At 60.8% G+C, this 24332-nt stretch overlaps 1 protein-coding gene across 1 annotated transcript in view; it reads left to right on the top strand.

The window, feature by feature from the left end:
* Window positions 1–4910: 4910 nt before the first annotated feature.
* LOC117654536 (rap1 GTPase-activating protein 1) overlaps window positions 4911–24332 on the top strand; it is a 183443-nt gene continuing 164021 nt past the window's right edge. The window contains exon 1 of the mRNA XM_034401239.1: window positions 4911–5057. Coding sequence (XP_034257130.1) covers window positions 4978–5057 — 80 coding nt within the window. The 5' untranslated portion in view covers window positions 4911–4977. The remainder of the gene's footprint in view (window positions 5058–24332) is intronic.

Raw genomic sequence — 24332 nt, 5'->3', positions numbered from 1 at the left:
CCCGCGGCTGGCGTTGGCGCTGGCCGCCGTCGCCCCGCCAGTCGGTTCGGACGTGTGGTGTGCCGTTGAGCGGCGTGGCGCGCGAAAGCCGAAAGCCCCATTCGGTCGCATTCTCGCTGACCGGCCGTGCCGTGCCGTGCCGTGTCCCGGCATCCCCCGTGCGGTAGCGCGGTGTCGCGTCGCACCCTTGCTCCGAAGGCTCAGCACGTCGCAGCCGTGCGGCCCAAGTTAGGGCTCGGCGCCCCGCCTGCAGCCGCCTGTTGCGTTGGGGATGCCGTGGGCCGACGCCGCGAGCAGCAGGTCCATCCCATCCGGACATCACCAGTGTGGTGGCGCCGATAATTACACTGAACAAGCGAGCTCCTGAAGAATTGACGGTGTTTCGAGAAGTGCCGTCCGCGCTCCGCGCCACGCGACGGAAAGCCCGCCACCAGGCTCCGGCCTGTCGCAAGCAGCGAAGCAAGCCAAGCCCGAGGTGAGACTGTACCCACTCGCCTGTTAACAAGGGGACCCACTCTAAAACTTTGTGTACAATGATTCCAGGATTGTGCAAGATTTTTTGGCCTTTGTGTCAGCTATGATGCCTACTTATAGCCACGTTTTTGTCAGTTGTGACATGTGTTCAAATTTTGTACAACATGAATGTGGGAAGTTCTGTGAACGTGCCCCCGTAGGCAGCGGTTCTCAACCCTGGGGCTGGTTCATGCAAGGTTCATGGGGTCGCGATTGAGTAAGGTTAACTTAAGTACACTGTGCTTAAGCGTAGTCGTCACAGCTTACTTAAGCGTCACAAAAATTTGAGGCTGGTTCCCCGGGACAGCCTATCGAAAATGAGGAACGTACTGGGTGTTGAACTTTCGTTCGCCAAAGTGAGATACCATCGCCTCACCCGTACTGGACAGCCGACGGGGCGGAGTCGGGCGGAGCGGAGTCTTTGGCGCCTCTGGCTGTGAGCGGCGTTTTCATTTTTGGCGGTGATTCGTGTCGCGGAACACCGAAGATTTTGTCGGATTGTGACCCACCGCGTAATTTAGGAGACGCGCTTGTCCGGCCTCGGCTTGTTTGGATTACCGCGGATTATTGATTCTTCGAACATGGGTGTTTGTCTAAGCCACCCTTTGGCGGCCTTTGGCGGGGCTATCCCTGCCATTTTTGTCTGAATCGAGCGGGTGTTGGCGTTGGGCCTGCGGATTGGGAATCGTTTTCGTCGCTCTCTCTCGCTCTAGTGGGGCGTTCCACACAGGTGTGAGAGAGACAGAGCGACGAAAAGCAGTCTCCTGGCGGCCGAACGCGTTCCGTTGCCGTACTAATAGCTGTCCGCGCTGGCTGCCGGTGCTGTCGGTGCTGCCGGGCCGAGGCTGCCGAGGCTGGGCTGGCTGCGCTGGCGGTCGATTTGCATCTCCAGCGATAAAGCGTCGATCATGCGCACGACAAATTCAACGCGCCACGCCACGCCCGTGTCTCGGTCGTCTTGGCGCGGCTGTGAGTCATTCATCTGGTCTGAATGAGCCCGCTGCAACCACAGCTGCCGTCGCCTCGCTACCGCGGCACGGCGCGGCACGGCGCGGCACGGCGCGGCACGGCGCGGCACGGCGCGCGGCGCGGCACGGCGCGGCACGCGCGGCACGCGCGGCACGGCGCGGGACGGCGCGGCAGGCGCGCCGGCGCGGCACCGCGCCGCGTGGCACGGGCGCCGGGGGGGGGCCACGCGCGGACCGCGGCCCGGGGCCCGGGCCCCAAAGCCGCCGGGCCCGCCGCAACAGTCTTTCGTGGATTGGGCGGCCAAGTTGAAGGGGGGGCCGGGAAAACCTGTCCGGCTGCCGAAAATCTTATCGAAGACTCGGGGGTTAAGTTTAAGGGAAGCCCCGTGCCGGGGTCGAGGCCCGGGGAGGCCAGGGCCCGGGGACACCGAGGACGTGGCCTCGTGGGGAGGGCGGTGAGGGCGGCGAGGGCGGCGAGGGCTTAGGGCCAGCGGGCTGGCAGCTTGAAGTGAAGCTGGAGGCGGCCGGCCTCGCCAGGACCCTTCCTCAAAGTTCCGGCCGGGATGTCCTCCATGTGGCGCGCTCGCCGTGCCGTTCGGCCTTTACTGGGTTCGGCGGCGCATTTTTCCCGCGTTTCCCCTTCGGCTCGAGAGAGAAGAAAGGACAGCATCGTCGCGCGGTACGCTGTAAAAGGCGCCTTTTTATTCCGGGGATCCTGTTTTATGCCGCCGGAGTACGCCCTGCAAGTTTTATTCGTGCAACTTTGTGTCGCGAGATAGCGCGCCGGCCGGCCGGCCCCGCCAAGGCCCCGCAGTCCCGGTCCGGTCATGGGGGCAGCAGATGCGAGGCCGATTTGCCATCCCTGTTTGTTGTTCGTGGCGCTAAAAGTAAAACAAAAGGACTGGTGGCCGTGAATGGGGCCTCAAGTACAATATTTGTCCTGAGGGAGGGAGGGGGTGGCGCGGCGCGGTTTCGAGTTTTGTCTGCGCCAACAAGTAGTGCTGGAACTCGGACCCCGTGGGCCCTGGGCGAGGCCCTGGGTGAGGCCCTGGGCGAGGCCCTGGGGTGCAGTGTAGTGCCAAGGCCGCGGTCCGTGGGCGCCGCCAGCCTCTTTTCCCGCTTTCCTCGCTCACCGAAAAACGCCTCTACCGGCGGTCCGTTTCGATGGCCGAGCTCCCCGTCGTGACAAAACGACTGCCCAAAGCTCGGCCCCGCTGTGGCGCGGCGACGCGATTCTGGCATGGCACATGAACCACACCACCTGACCAATTTTGGAGGATTGTGGGTCTGCGTGGTCCACGTCTCGTGACGGCGATAACCATGCATAGGAAGGCTCAGTCAGCCACTATCACTAGGGGCACATTCACTCCGAAACACGGTTTCATTAGTTCATTGAAATCCAGGGATATTTCGCGAAGTTTTACGATGGTCGCTCGAAATGCCCTGAAATAAAAATTGCGCATGTACGCAACGCTTCTTCATAGCTCCGTCCTTGTCGCTCCTCTGGGCTGTTGTTGAGTGCGAGGGAGACCGAAGGACCGAAGGCGCCACGTAATCTGTGGACGGCCCCTTATCGACAAGCTGCCGGGGCCTCGCAGGGGACGCGGGAGGAGTCCCCCCGACGGCCGTCCCGGGACGGACAGGTGCCTGGGGAGGACGCGTCACCGCGTCACCGCGTCACCGCGCGTCACTCGGTGAAAGGGAAGGAAGACCGCAAGGCGCGCAAGGACCGTCTCAATTCGCTGTCTCCTCTCCACCGTCTCCACAGTCTAGACCTTGTTCAGTTAACCCCTTCGAAAGAGCGAGAGGAGATAGTGTCACACTCGGTTGGCGTTTCAGCGGATGCGCTGTGGCGTGGTGGTGCTCGCGAAGCAGTTCGATGAAGTTGTGCGGCCTCTTGCTTTTCATGAGGTGTATACCCTTGTGTGCTTTTTCGCACTCGATGTCAGGTGCGTGTTTTTGTCAGCCCCACCCGCTCCGACCCCCAAAATCAATAACAACAAAATCACAAAAAAACAAAAGTTTTAAGTTTTTTGCGTGATTTGGCAGAGCACACAGTCAGTGTGTGCATACAAGGTTCGTCCATCCTTTTTGGTGTGTTTGTGTGTGTGTGTGTGTGCGCGTTCCTTTTTGGATTCGACCTCGTTTGAGCTTTGAATCGGAAGCGCGCGCTACCACGTATCATCCAAAAAGCCACACGTGTGCAAATGACAGGTCCTGCCACTTTTTCTTCGTTTCTTTCTCTGTCTCTCTTTATTTTTTACGCGCCGTGGCGTCGCATTTTGCAGCGGTGCGGGCGGTTGCGGCGGCGATTTGTGTTGATGCACGGTCCCCGTCGGTCCGTTGCGAATCTGAGGCCGCGCCGCCTTGGCGCGCCTTGGCGCTACCTCCGCACCGCACGTCTGGGGCTGCTGAGGCTGCTGAGGCGCCACGCGCGGCCACGCCCGGGCACATCGATGTATTGTTCGGATGCAGGCATTTAGCCAGACGTTAGCCAGGAGTTAGCCGGGCGTAAGCCAGGGGCGTAGCCGGACGAACAGCCCGTTTAGCTTTCCGCGCTCTTCAAATTACTCCTGTGTGTGAGTGAGAGAGACGTGTGTGTGTGTGTGTGTGCGGAAGTCCCGCGCGGATTCGCGCGCCACGCCGTATGATTTCTGAGCCGCGACGCCGCCACGCCCCCCGGGAGCCACGAAAAGGAAAACGAAGCCAGGGGAAGCCAGGCGGTGGCGGCAAATGGACGCTCGGCTTAGCTGCGCGGCGACATTTCGACATTTGCGCGGCCCGTCCTGGGCCGTCACTTACCCGCTTGGGCGGACGACGCCGCGGACGGAAGGCGGAATTGTTGATCCGGAAAAGCAATCAAGGGGGAGGGCCGGGAGGATTCTGTGTGTACCGATGGCGGAGGATGTAATCAAGGACTCGCGTGCATGGGGCGTCGCGCCGATAGGGAGGGGAAGGGAACGGGGTAGGGATTGAAGGTCGCTTCGGTCTTCGGTCGCTTGAAGCTCGAAGGGGGTGGCAGGGGGCTTGGGCAGGGCCCTTGCTTCGTCCGCCAGTGGTCCAGCCTAACGTTAATCCTGTCCCTGTTTGCAGAGGCGCCGAAGACGACTCGCCCCCCAGGACATGGCCGGCCCACATGCAACGCGTTGACTGGGACCTGGACAGCGACCTCCAGCTGAGACTGAGCGCGGCCTCGAGCGCGGCTAGCTGTCCAGCTGGACGGGCCGCCGTCCCCGCCGCCATGAGGGGCTCCAGCGGCTCCAGCTCCAGGGCGTCGCGGGAGGCGCCCCGCGCGCCGCGAGGCTCGCCGTCGGTGTCCGCGGCCGCGGGCCGCACGCCGCCGTCGCCCTCCTCCAGGCCGGTGGAGGGCTGGCGGCGGCCCCGCCTGCAGCGGCAGCTGTCCGAGGGGCAGGTCCTGCGGCCGACGGCGTCCGCGTCCGCGCCCATCTCCCCGACGGTGCACCACGGCCCGCGCAGGCCCGTCCTGCACCACCAGATGTCCGTGGAGGCGCTCGGCAGCTCGCAGTTCGCCTACGGCCACCGTCCCAGGAGGGCCAACACCATCACGGGGTCAAGGTGAGTCCGGCGCCCTTTCCGCGTTTCACAGAAGGCTTTGGCAGTGGGGAGGGCCGCGCCTTCTTCCTCTCAAAGACCCACTCGTATGAAAAGGCCTCGAAAATGCCCTTTCGTCTTCAGCGAAACCTCACTGACGACGAGGAAGTGGTCATTGTTCGGGTGCTCTTCGCTCACCCCAAACTCCGACGTCTTGAATCACTCCGCCTGCCCGGCAGGCCGAATGGGAAGGGGGGGGGGACATACGTAGGTGTGCACTACCCCGGCCGTGCGACGTGTTGTGGGCGTTGTGGGCCGCTTGAGGGCCGCTGAGATGCCCTTGTGCTCCCGCAAGGCCCGGCCTTGAGGCCCGGCCCGGCCCTGGGGGGCTGAAATAAGGGCAGTGTTTTCCGGCACGTGCCTCGGACCCCTTTCCCCTTTCTTCCAGCAAGCGCCACACCTTTTGTGCAGCACAATGGCGCGCGGCACGCCGCGGCACGCGTCCGCGACCTCCTCTTTGGCGGCCCCCCCAACGCCCGTCTGCCCCGCAGGACTCCACACGGAGCCTGGCCTGACCCTGCAGGCCCTCCCCCTCCTGCAGGAGCACCCCGCGGGGCCGGAGAGGCCAGCCCGTGCACCTGCATGCACTTGTTCGACCGCGCGCGGAAAAGCCTGGAAAAATTGAATCGCGTGACTCCGGGAAGTGCCCGCCTTTCGTCTTCCGACTTCCCCCGTCGCGTAAGGGTCGGCTCCTGTTTTGTCTCCTCGACGTCGCCGCGTCGCTTTTGTGAAGCCCTCAACTGCTTCCGGCCTTCCGGGAGGTAAGGGCCGCCGATCACGTGGCTGCAGGTGAAGGGCCGGCGGGCACCGGAGGGTCGTTACGTCGCCGGCGTGTCAAAGCGCTGGCGGGGCAAGGCCGGGCAAGGCCCGCCCACTCGGTACCTTTTCCGCCGTTTTCCGCCACTTCGTCTTGCGGGTCGATGGACTCGCCCCGACTCGCCCCATCCCGGCCGACGCCCACACGGCGTGGCGCGGCGCGGCCGGCGGGGCTATTGCGGGACTGGAGGGCGGCGGCGCACGGCTTTGGCGCGGGGGTGGCGAGCCTACAGCGCGGCGCCGCGTTTTACGAGACATCGCCGGATATTACTCGTGCGAGGCCTGCGAGGGGATGCGTCGCCAGGGCGTCGCCAGGGCCTCGGCCAGGGCCCTGCGCCACCCTGCGGCCTGCAAGCGGCGGGGCTGTGGTGATATCTGGTTCCGGCGTGGGTGCGCGGCCAAGTTTGCGGTCTATATTGAGGTACTTACGCCCCCACTCCTCTTCATAACGGGTAATAGGCGCCGGCGCTGCCAAGGCGCTGCAGGCCGTGTTCGACCCGCCACCCAATAACGCTCCATCGGCCGCTAAGTCCTGTTTCCCCAACTACTCTCGTCCGGAGAGGCTGGCCTGAGACTGATATTCCGAGTCGTTTTCGTCGCTTTGCCCTTCTCGCACTCGTAGAGTGTCCCGTTGGTGCGGGAGAGACAGAGCGACGGAAACGACTCTCGGAATGAGTCTGCCGACTGGGGTGCCGCGAATGGCGTCGGACGGCGTGGCTGCAGTGCGTTGCGCCTGCCGGGGGTCGGGGCGGGTGGCTGGGGCGCCGCGCCGCGCCCCGAGTGCCCCGCGATGATGGAGTTCCACGCTGCGCGGCTCGGCGGGGGCGTGGGCAACCCGAGCCCGTGTCTCACGGGGCTGCATGGGGCGTCCTGCACGACGCCACGGCACGGATTGGGGCTGGGTTCGCGTTGAGCCGCGCCGAACGTGGCGAGGCTCTGCACAAGCTGTCTCTTACTGCCAGTGGACGAACCACGGTTGGGACGGCACCAAAGCCCCAAGGCAAGCACCGGAGCACGAGAAGAACACAGGCATGTGGAGGGAGTGCCAAGTCCGGCCTGGATGGGAGGCGGTGGTCGCATGGAGTCAGCCCGAACCAAAATTAATTCAATTGACGAATATGAGTATTCGTTTTTTATCGCAGATATTCACATTCTCGGCACTCAAAAATACTAGCGAGTGATGCCCTCCCCGGACCAGCACCTCCACTTGGCGAAAATCCCAACTTTAAGTCAAGGCAAGCCTGCATAAAATCTGAATGGGAAGAAGGGTTGAAGGCGCCGCCCCTGCCACCTGTTGTTTGCCCGCCGCGCTGGGTAAACACTGTGGCTACACTGTCCTTGCACTGTCGCTACACTGTCACGGCGCGACCCTGCTGTCGTCCCTGTCGGCAATCGGGGATTTGGGGCCGCTAAACGTCATGCATTTATGCATTGGACTTCCCTCTGGCCTGTGCCGCGCCGTGCCGTGCCCCACCCCATCGCGCACGCCTCGTGCCCCGTGCCGAGTCCCGAACTTGACACTAGAGCTCAGTCTCCAGATTGCGTCTCGGCCTCGCCAGCTCCACCTGCGCTGCCGAATCCGAGAATCAGAACGCAGCAGCGGCGCAGCGCGACTCGGACGGAACGGGGAGGCGCCTTCTGGGACGCCCAGACTGAACCGCTCGCGGCGGGGGCGGCGGTGGCGGGGGGCGGCTGCGGTCTGTTCCGGGACTTTGTTCGAATCCCTCGACGGATCGGCGCGCGGCGTCGCGGACTTTGGCGATGGGACGGCGCGCAGCAGCGTAGCCCGAGGCAGTGTAGTGTTGGCCTAGCCCAGCGGTTCCCAACCTTGGGGTCGCGACCCCAAAGGGGGTCGCGAAAAAATTTCGAGGGGTCGCAGCGAGGTGGTTGGGGTCGCCTGAGGTCGCGGCTGTTTCCCGGCTGGCAGAATTGTTCAAAACGGTCAAAAATGCCTTTGAAAACTCGTGTTTTAGGCCGACTTTAAGCAGCAACTGCGTCTGATCCGAGGCGGTATGTCGTCCTCCCTCAGCGGGCATTTGGTCTTTGGACCTTCCTTTAGAATGCCTTTGTTACGGAGCGCGATTATCGGCCTTAGTTTGGGAGCAGTATTGTCTCAAAGTGGATCAAAATGGCATTCAAAGGCATTTTTTACTGTTTTCATCAACTTTGAGACAATACTGCTCCCAAACTAAGGCCGATAATCGCACTCCGTAACAAAGGCATGTTAAAGGAAGGTCCAAAGACCAAATGCCCGTTGAGGGAGGACGAAATACCGCCTCGGATCAGACGCAGTGGCTGCTTAAAGTCGGCCCAAAACACGATTTTTCAAAGACATTTGTGACCGTTTTGATCAACTTTGTGGCAATACTGCTCCCAAACTAAGGCAGATAATCACACTCCGTAACAAAGGCATGCTAAAGGAAGGTCCAAAGACCAAATGCCCGTTGAGGGAGGACGAAATACCGCCTCAGATCAAACGCAGTGGCTGCTTAAAGTCGGCCCAAAACACGATTTTTAGAAGACATTTGTGGCCGTTTTGATCAACTTTGCGGCAATACTGCTCCCAAACTAAGGTGGATTATCGCACTTTGTATCAAAGGCATGCTAAAGGAGGGGTCACGTGGGGTCGCGAAATTTTTCCTGGGGGTCGCGGAAATTTTTTGTTACAAATTTGGGGTCGCGAACCGAAAAAGGTTGGGAACCGCTGGCCTAGCCCTAGGTCGGGCCTCGAGCCCGGTCGGGCCGATGTCGGCGTGCGCCCGGCGTGGGCACGCGTCCCTAGGCGATAGCATATCATTGCCGCAGAGCCACGCTCCGCGCGCCGCGCCGCCGCGCCCTTGAGACTGCCGACTGCCGCCACACCACTGCCGCTCGTGTCCCGCGGCTGGAGCGGCGGTTGACCGCGAGCCCTCCCCCTCCCCCTCTTTCACTCTTTCTTTCAGTAGCGGCCAACTCCTTGACCCTGACGTCCACGCCGGCGTCCACAGTCTCGTGGCCTCGGCCGGCCTCCGCGCGCGCGCACTTCTCCAGCAGCAGGCCCGCCTCTCAGAGGACCGGGGGGGAGGGGAGAAGGAGAAAGGGGGAGGGGGAAGTTTGTCGAGGAGAGATTGGTACCCCTGCAACACAGGCCCGTCGGCCCGTCTCCGTGCACCCCTATCTGTTCCGGCGCCACGTCCGTCGCGCGGCCTTGGCGCTGTCGACGCTCCGACGACGCCGTCAAGGCCAACCTGGCCTCTCCAAAACGTTCGCGAATTCACTATCACAATTTGCTCAACGTTCAAACGAAAAGGTTTTCGCAAATGCTGCTGTATTGTGACGGTATGGGCGGCGTGTGGATGAGTGAGTAGGCAAGTCATCCTGGACACTTTGTGTCACACACACTGGGCGTGGCGTGGCGGCGGGGCGTGGCGCCGAGCAAGCCCACGTGCTACATTCACGCAGTCCTACCGGCAGTTCCGCGATGTCGGTGCGAGCTGCGCGGTGCTGCGCGGTGCTGCGCGCGGCGGACCAAGTTGCGTCAACCTCGTGCTGCTCGTCCCACGTCCACCGTGGCGGGGCACACGCGGCGCCGCGACGCCCCGGGTTCGAATCCCGTCGACTCATCATCATTCCATTTCCACTTTTAGCCCGCCCTCCATTTTTTAGCAGATGATACGTTCACGTATCAGCGTGCTTGTACTCTCGTGCAGAGAGTACCGAGTTTCCGGCTAGCCAGGCAGCAGTTGCCTCGTTGCCTGACTAGCAAGCCTAGAAGAGGTCGAGCGCCTCGCTGGCAAGGCAGCGGCTGGCTGGCCTGCCAAGAAGAATATGAGCGGAGGGCCCTCAGCGTGCCGCGCCGTCGCGCCGCGCCGCGCCGCGCCGCGCGCCGCGCGCCGCACAATGAATCGGGGCGCCTGCGGGGGCTCGGGTTGAGCGCGCGTAGAACCTCGACACCCAGTTATCTAGTTCTCATAAAGTGCGTCCCTCACGTTGCGCGCTATGCCGCTCCCCTTCCTCTCGTCACGAGACACTGGTATAGCACGCATCGCGCAGCAGCCCCCCGCGCCCCTTCCTCTGCCGAGACGCCACGTCCACCGAGCCCCGCCACACCCCGCAACAGTCCAAACACACACACCCACTTGAACCTTGAGTGCGTAGAACGCATAGTGCAGCGCCCCCCCGAACCCCTGCCCCTCTCGAGAAGCGGCGCGCCGGCAGTCGGCAGTGCACGCCACTCATGCTTATCTTGAGCGTCTCGGGTTCGGGTGTCGCAGGCCGCGGCCGGCCGGCCCTGCTTGGAGATGAGGCTGGCACGCTGCGTCCGGCGAGGCATCCCGCCCTAGTACCGAAAACAACTTTTACGGGTGTTGAGTATTCATGTGATTAGCCACCAAATTGTGCATCCTCGCTTTGAAACAACGAAAATACCCAACACAAGTGGTATCCGACATATGAGTGTCCCACCGACATTGCGAACATGTTTAACACAAAACAATGGCACGTTAGGACATCCAAAAGTTAAAATAATATTTACATTTTCGTGAATTATTATGCGTAAGAAATTTGTCAAATGAACAGTTCCGAGTGTTTACTTTTTCAAATTAATTCACAAAATGTCACTCATCATCGTAAAATTTTTTCTACTAATAGTGGAGATAAAAACATCACACATTTAAGTAAACATTCTCATTAGTATCATCTGCTTTCACGTTAGCGTTAGCGTTAACGTTTTTTAGCAGATGATACGTTCACGTATCAGCGTGCTTGTACTCTCGTGCAGAGAGTACCGAGTTTCCGGCTAGCCAGGCAGCAGTTGCCTCGTTGCCTGACTAGCAAGCCTAGAAGAAGCCGAGCGCCTCGCTGGCAAGGCAGCGGCTGGCTAGCCTGCCTAGAAGATTATGAGCGGAGGGCCCGCAGCGTGCCGCGCCGTCGCGCCGTGCCGTCGCCCGCCGCATCATGAATCGGGGCGGCTGCGGGGGCTCGAGTTGCGCGCGCGGCGTATAACCTCGACACCCAGTTATCTAGTACTCATGAAGTGCGTCCCTCGCGTTGCGCGTCGTTACGGGACGCTGCTAGCACGCATCGCGTAGCGGCCCCCCCCGCCCATTCCCTTGCCGAGACGCCACGTCCCGCCGCACCCCGCCACACCCCGTAGCAGTCTACACACACACGCACTTGAGCCTTGAGTGCGTAGAACGCATAGTGCAGCGCCCCCCGAAACCCTGCCCCTCTCGAGAAGCGGCGCGTCGGCAGTCAGCAGTGTGCGCCACTCTTGCTTATCTATCTTGAGGTCGGGTTCGGGTGGCGCGCCGGCCGGCCGGCCCCGCTTGGAGATGTGGCTGACACGCCGCGTGCCGCAAGGCGCCTTGCCCTAGTACCGAACACAACTTTTATGGGTATTGAGTAGTTATGTGATTAGCCACCAAATTGTGCATCTTCGCGTTGAAACAACGAAAATGATACCCAACACAAGTGGTATCGGACATAAGTGGTATCGGACATATGAGTGTCCCACCGTCATTGCGAACATGGCACGTTAGGATATTCAAAAGTTATACTTAAATTGTCATTTTCATGAATTACCGTGCGTAAGAGATTTGTCAAAAAAAAGAGTTCCGAGTGTTTACTCTTTGAAAGAAATTGACAAAATGTCACATTCATACATTTCAATAAACATTCTCATAAGTATCATCTGCTTTCACGTTAGCGTTAGCGTTAACGTTTTTTTTGTCGCGACGGGTTAGCCGGGTGACCGTCGCCCGGAACACGGAGCAGCCTATCGGGGCCGTGGCCGTGTCAGAGGCGAGAGACTACGAGAGCGCGTACAAGGGCGTTGCCTTTGGCGTTGGCGGGGCGCGCGCCTTTCTCTGATTCCGAGTCGTTCGCCGAATCCATCCATTTTACGGAAATGAAAGCGGGCGGTGCATTATCGGCTGGCTGCGACCCCCCCCCCCCCAACCCCGAACCCCTTTGCTTTGCACCTTGCTGATAGGGCCTGTGACTCGCCGGACCGGCCCCGCCCCGCCCCGCCCCACCCCGCCCCGCCCCACCCCGCCCCGCCCCACCCCCCCCCGCCCACCCCGCCCCGCCCCATCCCGCCCCGGACCAGCGCGCCCCGGGCGCGGCACGGCGGCACGGCTCAATCTGTTTCGCCTATTTTTAGTCTTTTGCTCGTGCGTCGCAAATCGAGTTTGAAGTGTTGGCGCTGCAGGCGGGACCTCGTTTTCGCTCCACTTGTATTCAGTTTGTGTTCCAGAGGGAAAGAGGAGGGGTGGGGTTTCCTCGTCGCGGTGGAGACCGGCCAGGCCAGTCAGTCAGGCCGGTCACGAGCCGCGAATTAAACATGCAGCCACGCGTTAAGGCGCTAGGCGCTGCCGGTTGATGGTGCCGCAGTGGTGCAGCGGGCAGCCTCCAGGCCTGGCTGCCAGTGTGCTGGCAGGGCGCAGTGGCGCGGCTCAAGGGCCTGCAGGCCTGCACGTGGGCAGCCGGGCAACCGGGTCAGCAGAAGGCGGAGGCATCTTGAAATAAATCTTCTAATTAGAACGAGAGCGAGATGTTGGCCGTTTTTCTGCTTCTCGTGAGTCTGTGGGTCTGTGTGACGGCGACGGACGGCCGGACGGCGGTCTGGAGTGACTCATGTGGCCGCGGCGGGGCGCTGCGGGGCGCGGGGCGCAGGGCGCGGGGCCTCGGCGTGGAGGCCGGGGGTCAATTTCTTCCGGGTTGGATGGGCCGCCCGCTCTCCGCTCTCCGCCTCGAATTTCCCACGGGAACGAGCTGCTTACTCTTGCGTCGTAAAAAGGGATAACCCGCCGCCGCCGTTCGCACAGTTTCCGCAAACGCGGATGTACCGAGACCGCGGCAGTGCAGCAGTCCTCTGGTGCGAGCGCCGTGGAGGCAGGCAACCCAACGCACACTATGAGAAATCTGGCTGGCGGCGGATGCGCGCCGACTGGCGAGGCGGGAGGGGGGAGGAGGGAGAGGTTCAGCGTTCGCGCCGCGGCGGCAGGCAGCCCAACGTGCACGCGTTGCTTGGAGAGACGCGGCGGCGTCGGCAACGCCTCTCTACCCACCCTCGCGCTGCAGCACTGCAAGCACTGCACAGCAGAGCACGGACCGCCGGCAGCTAGGCAGCCCATCGCGCAGAGCACGCCGTCTCTCCCAGTGTATCGACATCGACATCCATTTGATGCGCGGCTGCCCGGTTCACTGGCAGACGCCAGACGCCGCGGCCCCGGCGTGTGTGGCGCACCTACTCAGCCTACAGACTGATTCCGAGAATCGTTTTCGTCGCTCTGTCTCTCTCGCACTCATGGCGCGTCCCGGATTTGTGCGAGAGACAGCGACGAAAGCTACTCTCGAGATCACCCGCCTGCTCCAGTCACTCCAGTCGCTCCGCCCCGACGGCTCGATGTGTGACTTTGGTGTGTTTCTTGGCCCCGGAAGAGGAGGGGGAGCCGCTAGTTGCGCGAGCCGTGTGCAGTGTAGTTTCCTGAGAGTAGTGCACCGCAGCGCTAGCGGAGCCAGCAGACTCGTCCAGAACAAGGAGTGGCAGCTTAACTAGCGTTCCTGTCTCTGGAGTCTTCATTTGCTAATTAAAACACAAAACGAAAACTTTGATGTGTAACCCTATGCTGAAATTTTAGTAAAGCTGCATAATGCTGACTCAGCGCCGGGAGAGTAGGCAGCCCAACGCGCCGCACCGCGCCGTGCCTTTAGGGTTGCCTTGCCGCGGCGGCGATCGAATGTCGCCCCGCCGCCCCGACGAGACGGGCGGGCGGGCGGACGGGCGGACGGAGGCGAAGGGGCGGCAAGCGAGCGGCAAGTGAAGTGCGCACTTGCGCATGGCGGTGGGAGGGAATTGACTAGCGCATCCTGCCGGCCAGATTGGCGCGCAAGGTCTGCCTGCCCTAGGCCGCCAGGCCCTAGGCCGCCAGGCCCTACGCCCAGCGGCCTGCCCTAGGCCCAGCCAAGGGCCCAGCGGCCCAGCCTTCCGCCTCTTTGTCCTCCCCGGCAGAGACAATGCTGGGTGGCCTCGGCGGGGCTGTCGTTGGAGCGGAGCGGGAGCGGGGCGAGCGGGACGGCGCGGAAGCCATTGGGGGCAGCCGGGCAGGTAACGCGCGGCCCTTTGACGACGCGGCGAGGAGGGGAGGCAAGGGTTCGATCAAGTGACCCGCGGTGACCCGCAGGCTGCAGGCAAGCCCTTGCACCGGTGTGCCGCCAGGCCAGGCCAGGCCAGGCCCAGACCACTTGGCGAGTGTCCCTGTCTGGCCCGCCACGCGAGGGCCCCGGTCGAGTCGGGGTGCCGTTTTCGTGCTTCGGTGCGCATCCCGAGGCGGCTCAGGGGGTTGGGGTCGGGGTCGGGGTGTCCTTAGCTTTTAATCGTAAGTGGAAAACAAAAGGCGGACGCGCGGAGGGGGTTGTCCTAGGCCGAGGCGCGAGGCGCGCAAGGTGTGAGTGAGGCGTCGCGCTTGGCCCTGTTGTCGAATCAACGCGAGAGCGACGCAGCGCTCGCTGGGCGGTGCCAATGACAGCGTAACGCGCGGTGCGTCGCCGCGCCAGTCAATTTATCAGTACCTTTGTCCATTCATTGTCTATCGGCCGATCAGTCCGATCGAAACTCTTCGCAATCCCATCTGGTGCAGCTTACACCGCATCGAATCAGCGGCGGGTAATCAGCCCCCTCCTTCTATCGGATGAGCAAATAAAATGGTGTGCCGATAAGTTGGGCCAAGGACTGACACACCCCTTTTTGTCGGGCGCGTGTAATGGATAGGTGCTGTTTGTCCGTCTTTCTCTTCCTTTTTTCCCTTTCTGCTTCCCCCTTTCGATATTTGTAATAATGAGCCGCCGCTGGAGTGTGTCCGTTTTGTGATGCACTCGCAGCGAGACGCGCCGGTCGCGATTCGCGTCATTTTGTGCACGCGAAACATAATGATGCCACCCGGCGGGTGTCGATACGTCGAGGAAGGACGCTCCAGACTCAATCATTGGCCGTAATTCGAGCAAAAGCCGCGATAGGTCGCCGGCTCGGCTGGAGGCGCCCAGCGGGGCTGCGGCTTACACCGCGTTGCCTCGCAGTTTTTTTCGGCTACATTGGGATTACGGTTTTATGAACTTCCCTTTTCCTCCGAGGGGGGTGGGGGTAATCCCGGTAATTATCCCCGTCTGATCGCTCGCCTCTTTGCGGTTGTATCGGCGGCCAGGGCCAGGCGCACGGCCAGGCCGCGACCCAGATGATGCGGGGCAGACGGCGCTGGCAGGCAGCGCGGCCGCGGGTGGCCGCAGGTCAAAAATAATGCGCCTCTTCACCTCCTTTCTGGCGGTGTCACCGCAGGACCGCTTTTTGCATGTCGTCCGCAAAGTGCCCTCCGCCGACCCGGCAGTGCGGCGGTGCGGCCGGGAGGTGGCGTGGCGTGGCGTGGCGTGGCGGTGTCACTGGGCTAATCCTGCGCCGCGCCACGCCGCGCCGCGGGCTCTCCTCTCTCGCGGCTGCTGCTTTGACAAATGGTTATTTCTTGAAATCCCTTTGACGCTGCCGGATGCGTTTGATGACCCGCGTCGGCGCGGCCGAATTTGGTTCAGGTCGTCGCCGAACAGGCAGCCGAAAGCGCGGAAAAGGGTTGCGGGGCGAGGCCGCGAGGGTTGGCGGCGAGGTTGGCGGCGCGCCGGTGGAGTGCGTCCGCGTGAAGGGCCGCCTGCCCGCCCGCCTGCCATGCCGCCGACAAAAGGCTTACTGCGCGGTGCCGCGCGGTGCCGCCGATGCTGCTCAATTTTGCGGAATGGGTGTCGTCCTCGTCGATCGCTGTCGTTTCGGCCGCGAATTTGCGGTGTGCGTGTCTGTCTAGCGTGACGCGCGGCGCGTGGCGCTCGCTCGGCGCGCGCGTGCGGCACGGAGTCCGGAGCCACCGCGGCCTCCGTGTCGCGCGGGGGCCCTTCAGCCCTTCAGCCCTCACAGCGCCCTGCCCGCCTGCCACTGCCCTGCCACTGCATGCGAGGCCCCGGCCATGCCGGCCACGGCCCTGCGAGGCGTGGCGCTGTTGTGTTGAATTCGCACCCGCTAATGAATTACCCGTTTGGGTGTGCGCCACGGACAATGAGCTAAATTCGCTCACTCGTGTGTGTGTGTGGTGTGTGTGTGTGTGTGTGTGTGTGTGTGTGTGTGTGTGTGTCCTTGTGTGTCCGTGTGTGTCCGTGTCAGCCTGCGTGTCTGTCTGTGCCGTCCGTGCGTCCCTCTGGGACATGGCGGCCCTTGCTCGCGTGCTTGCCCGCCCCGCGTGCCGCCCCGCGTGCCGCGCACGCGTCACGACATGTCGCCGGAACGAATACCGGCCGTGTTTTTCGATGATGGGCTGTCTGTGCTTTTCGATCCGCGCGGCCCTGGCCGAGGCCCTGGCTGTGCCGCTGGCTGCACATTTACATGCGACCACGCCGCCACTTACAGCACTAATGGCACGGTTGTCACTCAGCGGCGCGCGCTGTGTCGCCGCGCGGTGTTACCCCTTTTCATATGCACGGATCTCGAGTGCGTGTCAGATACGGATTTTTTTTCGCATTTGTCTAAACCTTCCCTTCCGTGCAGTGTGATATTTTTGTATTAAAAATCAACAGAAGGGGCAGTGTCTGCTTTGCACTTTGCTTTTTTGCAACACACAAGTCTATCCGCGCTGACATTTTGGGTCGCAGAGCGTCAGGTTTTGACCAGTTGGGTCGATACTACAGGAGGCCAGACTGACCAGCAGTCTGGAACCGAACGCGGGCTATGCGTCGCTCTGTATCTCACGACAGCCCTGCGTGCGCACCATGCGTGCGAGAGAGACAGAGCGACATATCGGCCAATGTGCGCCAATGTGTCGCAAACCTGCGCGATGCTGGATGCACCCTGCCGCCGCCTGTCCGTCCGTCCGGCCGGCGGGCCGTGGCGAAGCGGTTGCATCGGCAGCGCCGCGTCCCTGCGCGCCCCGCCCCGCGTCCGGCCGAAGGGCACCGAAGGGTTGACGTGACAGCGAATGGCGATTCAATCCCGGTGCAGCGCGCGCGAGGCGCTGCCACACCCATTGTGATGGTGAGTCCCGGCCGACCGTCCCGGCGCGCCGATTTCACGGCCGTCGCCCGGTCCGCGCGCTGCAGACTGATTGCGAGAGTCGTCTTCGTCGCTCTGTCTCTCTCGCACTCATGGGGTGCCCCCTATAGGTGCGAGAGAGACAGAGCGACCTCTCGGAGTGAGCCTGCTGCCTAGCGCTGCCTAGGAAGGGAAGGGTCACGGTGCCACCGGCCCGCCGCCGACTGCATGGACCCTAGACGCCCAGCGCCCAGCCCGCCAGCGGCAAGGGATTGAAAGTTTAATAACGAAAACTGGCTGGCTGCGCGCGGCTGCGCGTGGCTGCGCGCTTCCACTCTCCCGCGTGATTGCGCCGATTGCGCCCGTTCCGTCCCGTTCCGCGAATCGGCCGCGTTGACCCGCCGCACCCTTCAGACTTACAGTGAGCGCGGCAGGGCGGCGCGGTACTCGACAGTTGCTCCGTCTCGGCGCCTTTGGCTAATGGAAAGCGGGACGTGATGTTTCCATCGGGAGGGTGCTTTTGCTGTTCGATCGGCGGGCCGGCCGGCGTGGCTCGCAAGGGTGCAAGTGCGACAGGAGGCACCAAGCTGTGCCTTTCAACTTTCAACCCAAACAAAACGGTTTTTTTGTTGTCTTGGTCATGCGCGCCGCGTGCGTCGCGATGTGTGTTTTAATCCAGCGGATGCTAATGCTTCGTAAAACAATGCAGGCCACCTCTCGTCGCGCGATCGCCGGCAATAAATCTCGACAGCTTTCCGTCTCTGTCGCACCCCAGCCGGACGCGCCACGAGTGCGACAGAGCGAGGAAGGCCGCGCATCCTGGCTTATTTCACGTGCATATTAAATTTCCAAAATTTAATGAAGCTGCAATGCAATGGAGGTCTGTCGCGCCACGCGTCGCGTCCGCTCCGTCCGGCGCAGTATTTATTTGCCGCGGATGACTTCTTTGTTTCGATCGGCCTTGCGACAATGTGGACGCTCAGGGGGAAAACGAGTACAAATGCGCGTGGCACACCATTTGGGTGTACCGACTGCGAGTCGATCCGGTCGTGAGAGGCTGTGCGTGCGCCGCTCTACAGTGGGCCAGAAGACTGGTGGAGACGGCCAAAATTCTAGACGCGTTATGAGCCCCATAAGAGTCGCTCTCGAACCGAACTTGTGATCCCACCAATGGATTCCTCGTTCGGAGATCAATCCATTGGTAGACTCACACGCTCGGTTCTCGTCCCAGTAGCCTGGAGCTCAAAACGCGTCCGGGATTTTGACCGCCTCCATCGGTCTTCTGGCCCACTGTCTACCGCCAGTGCCGAGGACGGGGCCGAGGTGGCGCACGCCGCGGCGTCCACTGCACTGCCATGCACTGCCCACTGGTCCGGTGCTAATCGGGTTTTGCCAACACCGCGAGGGCCCATTGGCGAGGTGCAAACAGCCACGCATGTGACCGCAAACGGCCCGGGCCGGGAGGGGCGGGGGCCGAGGGAGTCGGATTACTACAAGGAGGCCTTCTTTTGAATCGGAGGGGGACGCCAAGAATGGGCCCTGGACGGACGGTCCGAGGCAAAGCCGAGGGGAGGCTAGGCTCCCTGGCCACCACCATGATCGGCCAATATCGTTAATCTGTAGCCAAATGCCTTTGCCTCTGACAAAGCGTCGGTCATGAGGTCCTCGTTAAAAGCGGCCCGTCTTTACTGCCTCCTTTCAGGGAGCCCCGCCAAGCTGTCTCGCCGCGGTGACGACGCGAGTTTTAGTGAGTTGTAAATATTGCATTGATTGGCGGGATAGTCTGTCGCGTTAAGACGTTATCCACGTGAGAAGAAGTAACTGCTGGCGGAGCTGCAGCGCTGCCGCGTCATGGGTGGCATGGAAACGGTAAGGAACATGTCGTTTTCGCTTTGCCAGACGCTGCGGAAGTCGCTGCGTGCCATGAGAAAAATGCGTGCAGGGTTTTATTCTGTCCGGAATTTCGAACCGAGTAAGTATTGTGAAACTGTGTACTGACAATTTTAATAAATACAAAAAACAAAAAACAAAAAAAAAACACTAAAACTTTGTGTCCCTGACACCAAGTCCCTCCCTTATCGGTCTCATGAGAACTGTTGGCCATCACTATTTTCACACAGCGGCCGCGACGTTAACCAAACTCGGGGAGTGACAAAACAAATCCGAGGCTGTGACGAGATGGACGAGATGCTGTCACGCGATATCACGTTTTATTGACTTGTCCGACCATCTTGTACGACTAACCACAGAAAGCTAAAGGGAAAAAACATTAAAAAAAATTAGGCAGAGCCGCGAAAGCTTTCCCTTGCTTGGACCACCCTCTCAGTTCTCCCTCACGCGAATAACCCTCAATTTTTATAGCCGGGACATCAAAGACTGTGGGGTTAAAAAAAGCCAGGAAAAGGCAAACATTTCATCCAGAGAAAGTTTGGGGAATCATCGAAGTGGAAAAAAAGTCTGTGATAACTTGAACGTATGTCGCAAGTCGCGGAAGAAGATTGTTGCGTTTAGTGGCAATAAGGAGGGCTGGTCTGGGAACAGTAGTGTAAATGCAAAAAAAAGGGTTGAAAAAAGTTTTTTTTTATATCCATGCGCTCCTCACAAAAAGTCAAGACCGCGTTCATCTCTGCTGCCTATTGGAGTTATTTGTCTGTGTGTATATAAATCTACATAAGGCCACTCAATAAAACGAAGGTAAAACATTGCTCTGTGGGAACGAATAAATTATAATTTTTCCAGAAAAAATGCGGAAAAAACGCCACAGCATAAATCCGTGAATGGCGCGCGCGATAGTAAACATTTTGACTGGGGCCTGATTTATAGATACGGCGAGGTGACGTCTTCTGTCTCAGTGATCAACGTGTGATCGCCGCTGCCTTTCTCACGGAAAGTGCAAGTCACTTGTGTGTGGCTTTTTGGCTGCATGAGCGGTTTCAGGAAAAGCAGGGGGCGTTTCTTCCGTCGCGAAACCACTCGCCGGCCGACCGGCGGATTAATGATGCAGCTCGGCAGCGTCTGTTAGCGACAGTGTAATTGTAAAACTTCGAGTCTGACGCGGTGTTAATTTGTCGCGTGTCTCGGCCACGCAGCCGCCGCGCACGCACCACTCGTAACTTTGACACGAAGCTGTACCGATTATCATACGGATAACATTTGTCGCCCGAGCGCCGCACTCTGCATAAAAAAGTGCCGCACCCCGCGACTGAAAAACCGCCCGACGGGGTGCGTCGCGCCTCGCGCCTCGCCTCGCCGTGCCTGACCTGCGGACTGACTCCGTGAGTCGTCGTCGTCGCTCTGTCTCTCCCGCACCTGCAGGGGACGCCCCATGAATGCGAGAGAGACAGAGCGACGAAAACGACTCTCGGAGTCAGTGTGCTGGCTGGCCAGGCCCAGGCCAGGCCCAGGCCTGCCTCCTGGGGGTCGCGGCGTCCGCGCCAGCCCCGGGGGGTCGCCAAGTAGCCTGATGACCGCGGCGCGCCGAGCGCCAGGGAAGTGCACTCCGGCTGGTTGGTAGCCCTGTTGGCCTGTTGGCGGGGCGCCTTTTGATAAGGCGGCTGCGTTGGCGGGCCTGATTGCTCCGGTCCGGCCATATGCCTCTGCCAACTAGTTGTATCCCCGGGAGTGGTGCAATGCCACCGATTTGCATAAAAGCCACTGCTTTTGTTTCTCGTCGGGCAAAAGCGTTTTGTAGTCCGCGGGGGACGGGAGGTGTGTGTTGTGCGTCGAGTCTGGTTGTGGGGTGCATGCTGTATGTGGCTATTTTTTCGGCGGTTTTTTCTGTCCTTTCACCCTTGGGTGACCAGAGGCAATGTTTTTCGTTGCTCAACGCGTCGGACATCAAAATTTTGTCAGTTACTTGACTGATCAGGGGGGTGATCCATTGCCGATTGTCAAGCAAGATTGAGGAGGAACCGAGGATCGAAGTCTGGAAGGACACGAAAACGCACCAACGAACAGAGCAAAACTGTCTGTTTTGGCGGTTTCCATAACTCTTGTTTCGGTTGTTGCTCATTTAGGCGGCGCTTGTTGCAAAAGAAAGTGCTGTGGTTGGACTGCAAGCACCTCCACACAAAATGAACTCGCCAAACTTCTGCACTGTTGAAATTCTTGATTCAACATTTTTAACCCCTACATCGCACATAGCCAAAAAAGACGAAGAAAAAAATGCCCTCCTAAAAAAAACTAAGAATAAGATCGTAATCAGGATCCGATGGTAAGGCGTGAGGGGATAAAATGCATAATGTCACGTACGCAGACAACCGCATGCAGGGACCAAATCGAATCGGAGTTATTTGCGTTTTTCTTGTCACCTGCACCCGAAAAAAGTGTACTTTATGAGATTTGCGGATGCGGTTCATAACCTTTCGCGGTCTCGCTTTTGATTGCTAACCGTTTCTTCGTATGCTCTGTTTTTTTCTGGGTTTGAATTTCTCTCCCTGCAAATACGGGAGGTGGGACACCACCACCAAAACTCTGAGACGCCTTTTCAGCCCCAGAGTCGCTAAATGGGACTAAAACCGAACGTGTGGATTGCTCGTCAATGGATTGCTCTTTGAACGAGGTATCGATTGGGGGTCACACGTTCGGTTCGAGTACTGTTTAACGACTCTGGAACTCAAGACGCGTCCAGAGCTTTGACCGCCTCCACCGGTCTTCTGGCCCACTGTGCAACGAGTCGCAGCGCCCCAGCCTGTCACCCTGCGAGGATCCCACCTGTGGACACACGCACACACTCACACACGCACACACACAAACGCGCAACACAACATCCCCGCCGTTGACTCCTTTATCTCGCACCGTTGATGCCCCTCGGAGACAATGTTATAAAAGACAATCCTTTCTCGCCCCGCGGCCCAGGCGAGTGAATGTGGAAGCGTGCCGTGCATTGTGTGCCCTGCGCTGCGCTGCCCTGCGCTGCCCGGGGTGGTTTGCAAACATGCCGTCGCATCGATCGGTCGATTAGCATATGAATTCGATTTAATTGAAGGCGGCGACGGCGGCGCGTCGCTGCCGATATGGCGCGGCGGCAGCCCTAGCGGCAGTCGGCGGAAACCGCGAGCGAAGCCCCGGGGAGGTGCAAGCACGCCATCCGCGCCACTTGAAAGTCGCGTGTTTGATTTGGTGGTGGTTCTCCGTTAAAACTCGTTCGTGGTTTCCTGGTCAGCTGAGTTCAGCAAATCAGTTGGTGCTGGTTGGCGGCGGGAGAGCCGATTCAGATTCAGAATGGGACTTGCGTCGCGCGCGGCGAATTGGAGGTCTGCTTCCACCAGTTTCCACGGAGGAGTGGGTACCCGGGGCAACCGGGGGCTGCAGTGAGGGGGCTGCTGCCGTTGGCTGGCGTCGCGACGCGTCGTGAAGGGCTGAGCCCTGCCGGCTTACTGTGTCAGTGTGCCGTGCGTGGCGGGGGCGGGGCGGCGCGGTGGCGGTCGCCACTCAATCGCGTCGTGTTTGAAAAGGCCGCGCCGCCCCGCCGCCCTTGGCGGTGGGTGAAGGGCAGCGGCCGTCCCCCCGGCGAAAGGAAGGGGTGGGGGAGCCTTTTTGCATATTTGAGTCGCTACTATTATCGCACTGGCCAGCCGGGCCGGCCGGGCAGAGCAGCAGAGCAGCTGCCGGACCGACGCGACGCGCCACGCGACGCGCCACGCGTAATGGAACGGACGGCTGGCACGGCGCGCGGCACTCGGCTGCCAATTTTTTGCACTCGGTGTTTTGTTTCTGTTCTTTTCTGCGCGCGTTTTTCCCCGCTGTCTCGCCGGCGCCTGGACGCGGCTGGACGCGGCTGGGCATCACGGAGTGCTGACGGCGCCGTTGTCTCCGGCCGGGCCTTCGGAAAGGTGTCCCGTTGCCCGGGCCCGGCCGAGGGCCTGGCGGACGGACGGGCAATCTCTGCCAGCGGGCCCGCGAGGCCTGAGGAAATATTTGGACATGTGATGCCGTGGCCGTGGGGCCGTGGGGGCGCCTGATGAGAAGGCCAGCCTCCAGGCCTGGGGCCCTTCGGGGGGCCCCGTGGGGTGGGGGGCGCTGTCCATTAGAGCCTTAAGGGGGATGGACGGGACGGACGCCACGCGGCGGGACCAGCCCTCGGACCAGCCCTCGGACCAGCCCTCGGACCAGCCCTCGGACCAGCCCTCGGACCAGCCCTCGGACCAGCCCTCGGACCAGCCAGGCAGGCCGACTGCCTCCACCCGCGGCGTCGCGGTCGCGGCGACGCCCGGCGCAGTGCAAGCACACGCCGTGCTTTGCATTGACACCACGTGTGTGTGTGTGCGTGTGTGTGTGTGTGAGCCAGAGTGAGTTGGAGTGTTTGTGTGGGCCGGTGTGTGTGTCAGGGACCTATCCCCTTGGGGGACGCGAAAACAGCTTCTCCCGCTCTTGATATACTTTCATTGTTGCCCTGGCGACGCGCGCTGCTCTCGGCATGAAAAAAAAATCTCGCCATAATTCATAACTTGTAGTGCACCCTGCGCCGCTGGGTGCAGCGCGCTGCATCGTCCCGACCCCCCGCCAAGCGCACCGCCAAGCGCACCGCCAAGCGCCAAGCCGTGGCCGAGCTTGCCGGGCGGACGACGCGGGGGGAGCGTTCTTGTTTTGGCTGCGGCGCTGATTGGGGTGGGGGGTGATCTTCGGAGGGGTCAAGCTTATCGACGAATTTCGGTCGACATCGTTTTCCGTCTTGGTATTTCGTGGCCCTGCTTTCAGTGCACCCTGCTGTCCTTTCATCCAAATGGGATCTTTTTTTTTTTGGACGAGAGGGTCACGCGCGGGCTTTTAGGCGCCTAGTTCGATTAAGATCGCACTTCTTTTTAAATCTTAAAAAAAATAATCATCGATGTACTTGCGAGAAAAAAAAAAGGAATTTTGCATAAAGTGGAGCGGGGGAATTTCGGAGCGGTCGTTGGGCTACTTCGCGCCAGATGGCGTGTGTGTCGCGACTCCTCTCCGCGACGCGACGCCGCGACGCGCTGATGGCATTTCCGGTGCGTGACGCCGAGCCGCGCCGAGGGCCAGGCACTCCACAGGGCTGCTGGAGCGTGCCGCGCACTGGAGCGGCTGGAAGCTGCCGCTGGAGGACACGAGGTGGACATATACCGTGATGAAGTAGTGAAGGGGAGCGAAGAATCAAACACTCTGTCTGCCTTTCTCCCTCCCAGCCGGCCGGCAGGGCCAGGGCACGGCCAGGGCAGGGCCGCCCCGCTCCCCTCTCACTCAATCTGCCAGCTCTCGATGCCGCCGCCGCGCGCAAATGCGTTTCAAACAACGGTTTTAAATGAACGGCCAGACAAAGCTGTGATATGACATGTTGTTTCCCTCGGAGGGGGTGGGGGCGACGTGGGGCGACTGGTTCCAGGGGGTGGGGGTGGCCAGTGATTTCTCCGACGAACGGC

Source organism: Thrips palmi, unplaced genomic scaffold (assembly GCF_012932325.1).
Source record: "Thrips palmi isolate BJ-2018 unplaced genomic scaffold, TpBJ-2018v1 HiC_scaffold_10, whole genome shotgun sequence".
Taxonomy (NCBI): domain Eukaryota; kingdom Metazoa; phylum Arthropoda; class Insecta; order Thysanoptera; family Thripidae; genus Thrips; species Thrips palmi.
This window is presented reverse-complemented; position numbering and strand designations above follow the sequence as displayed.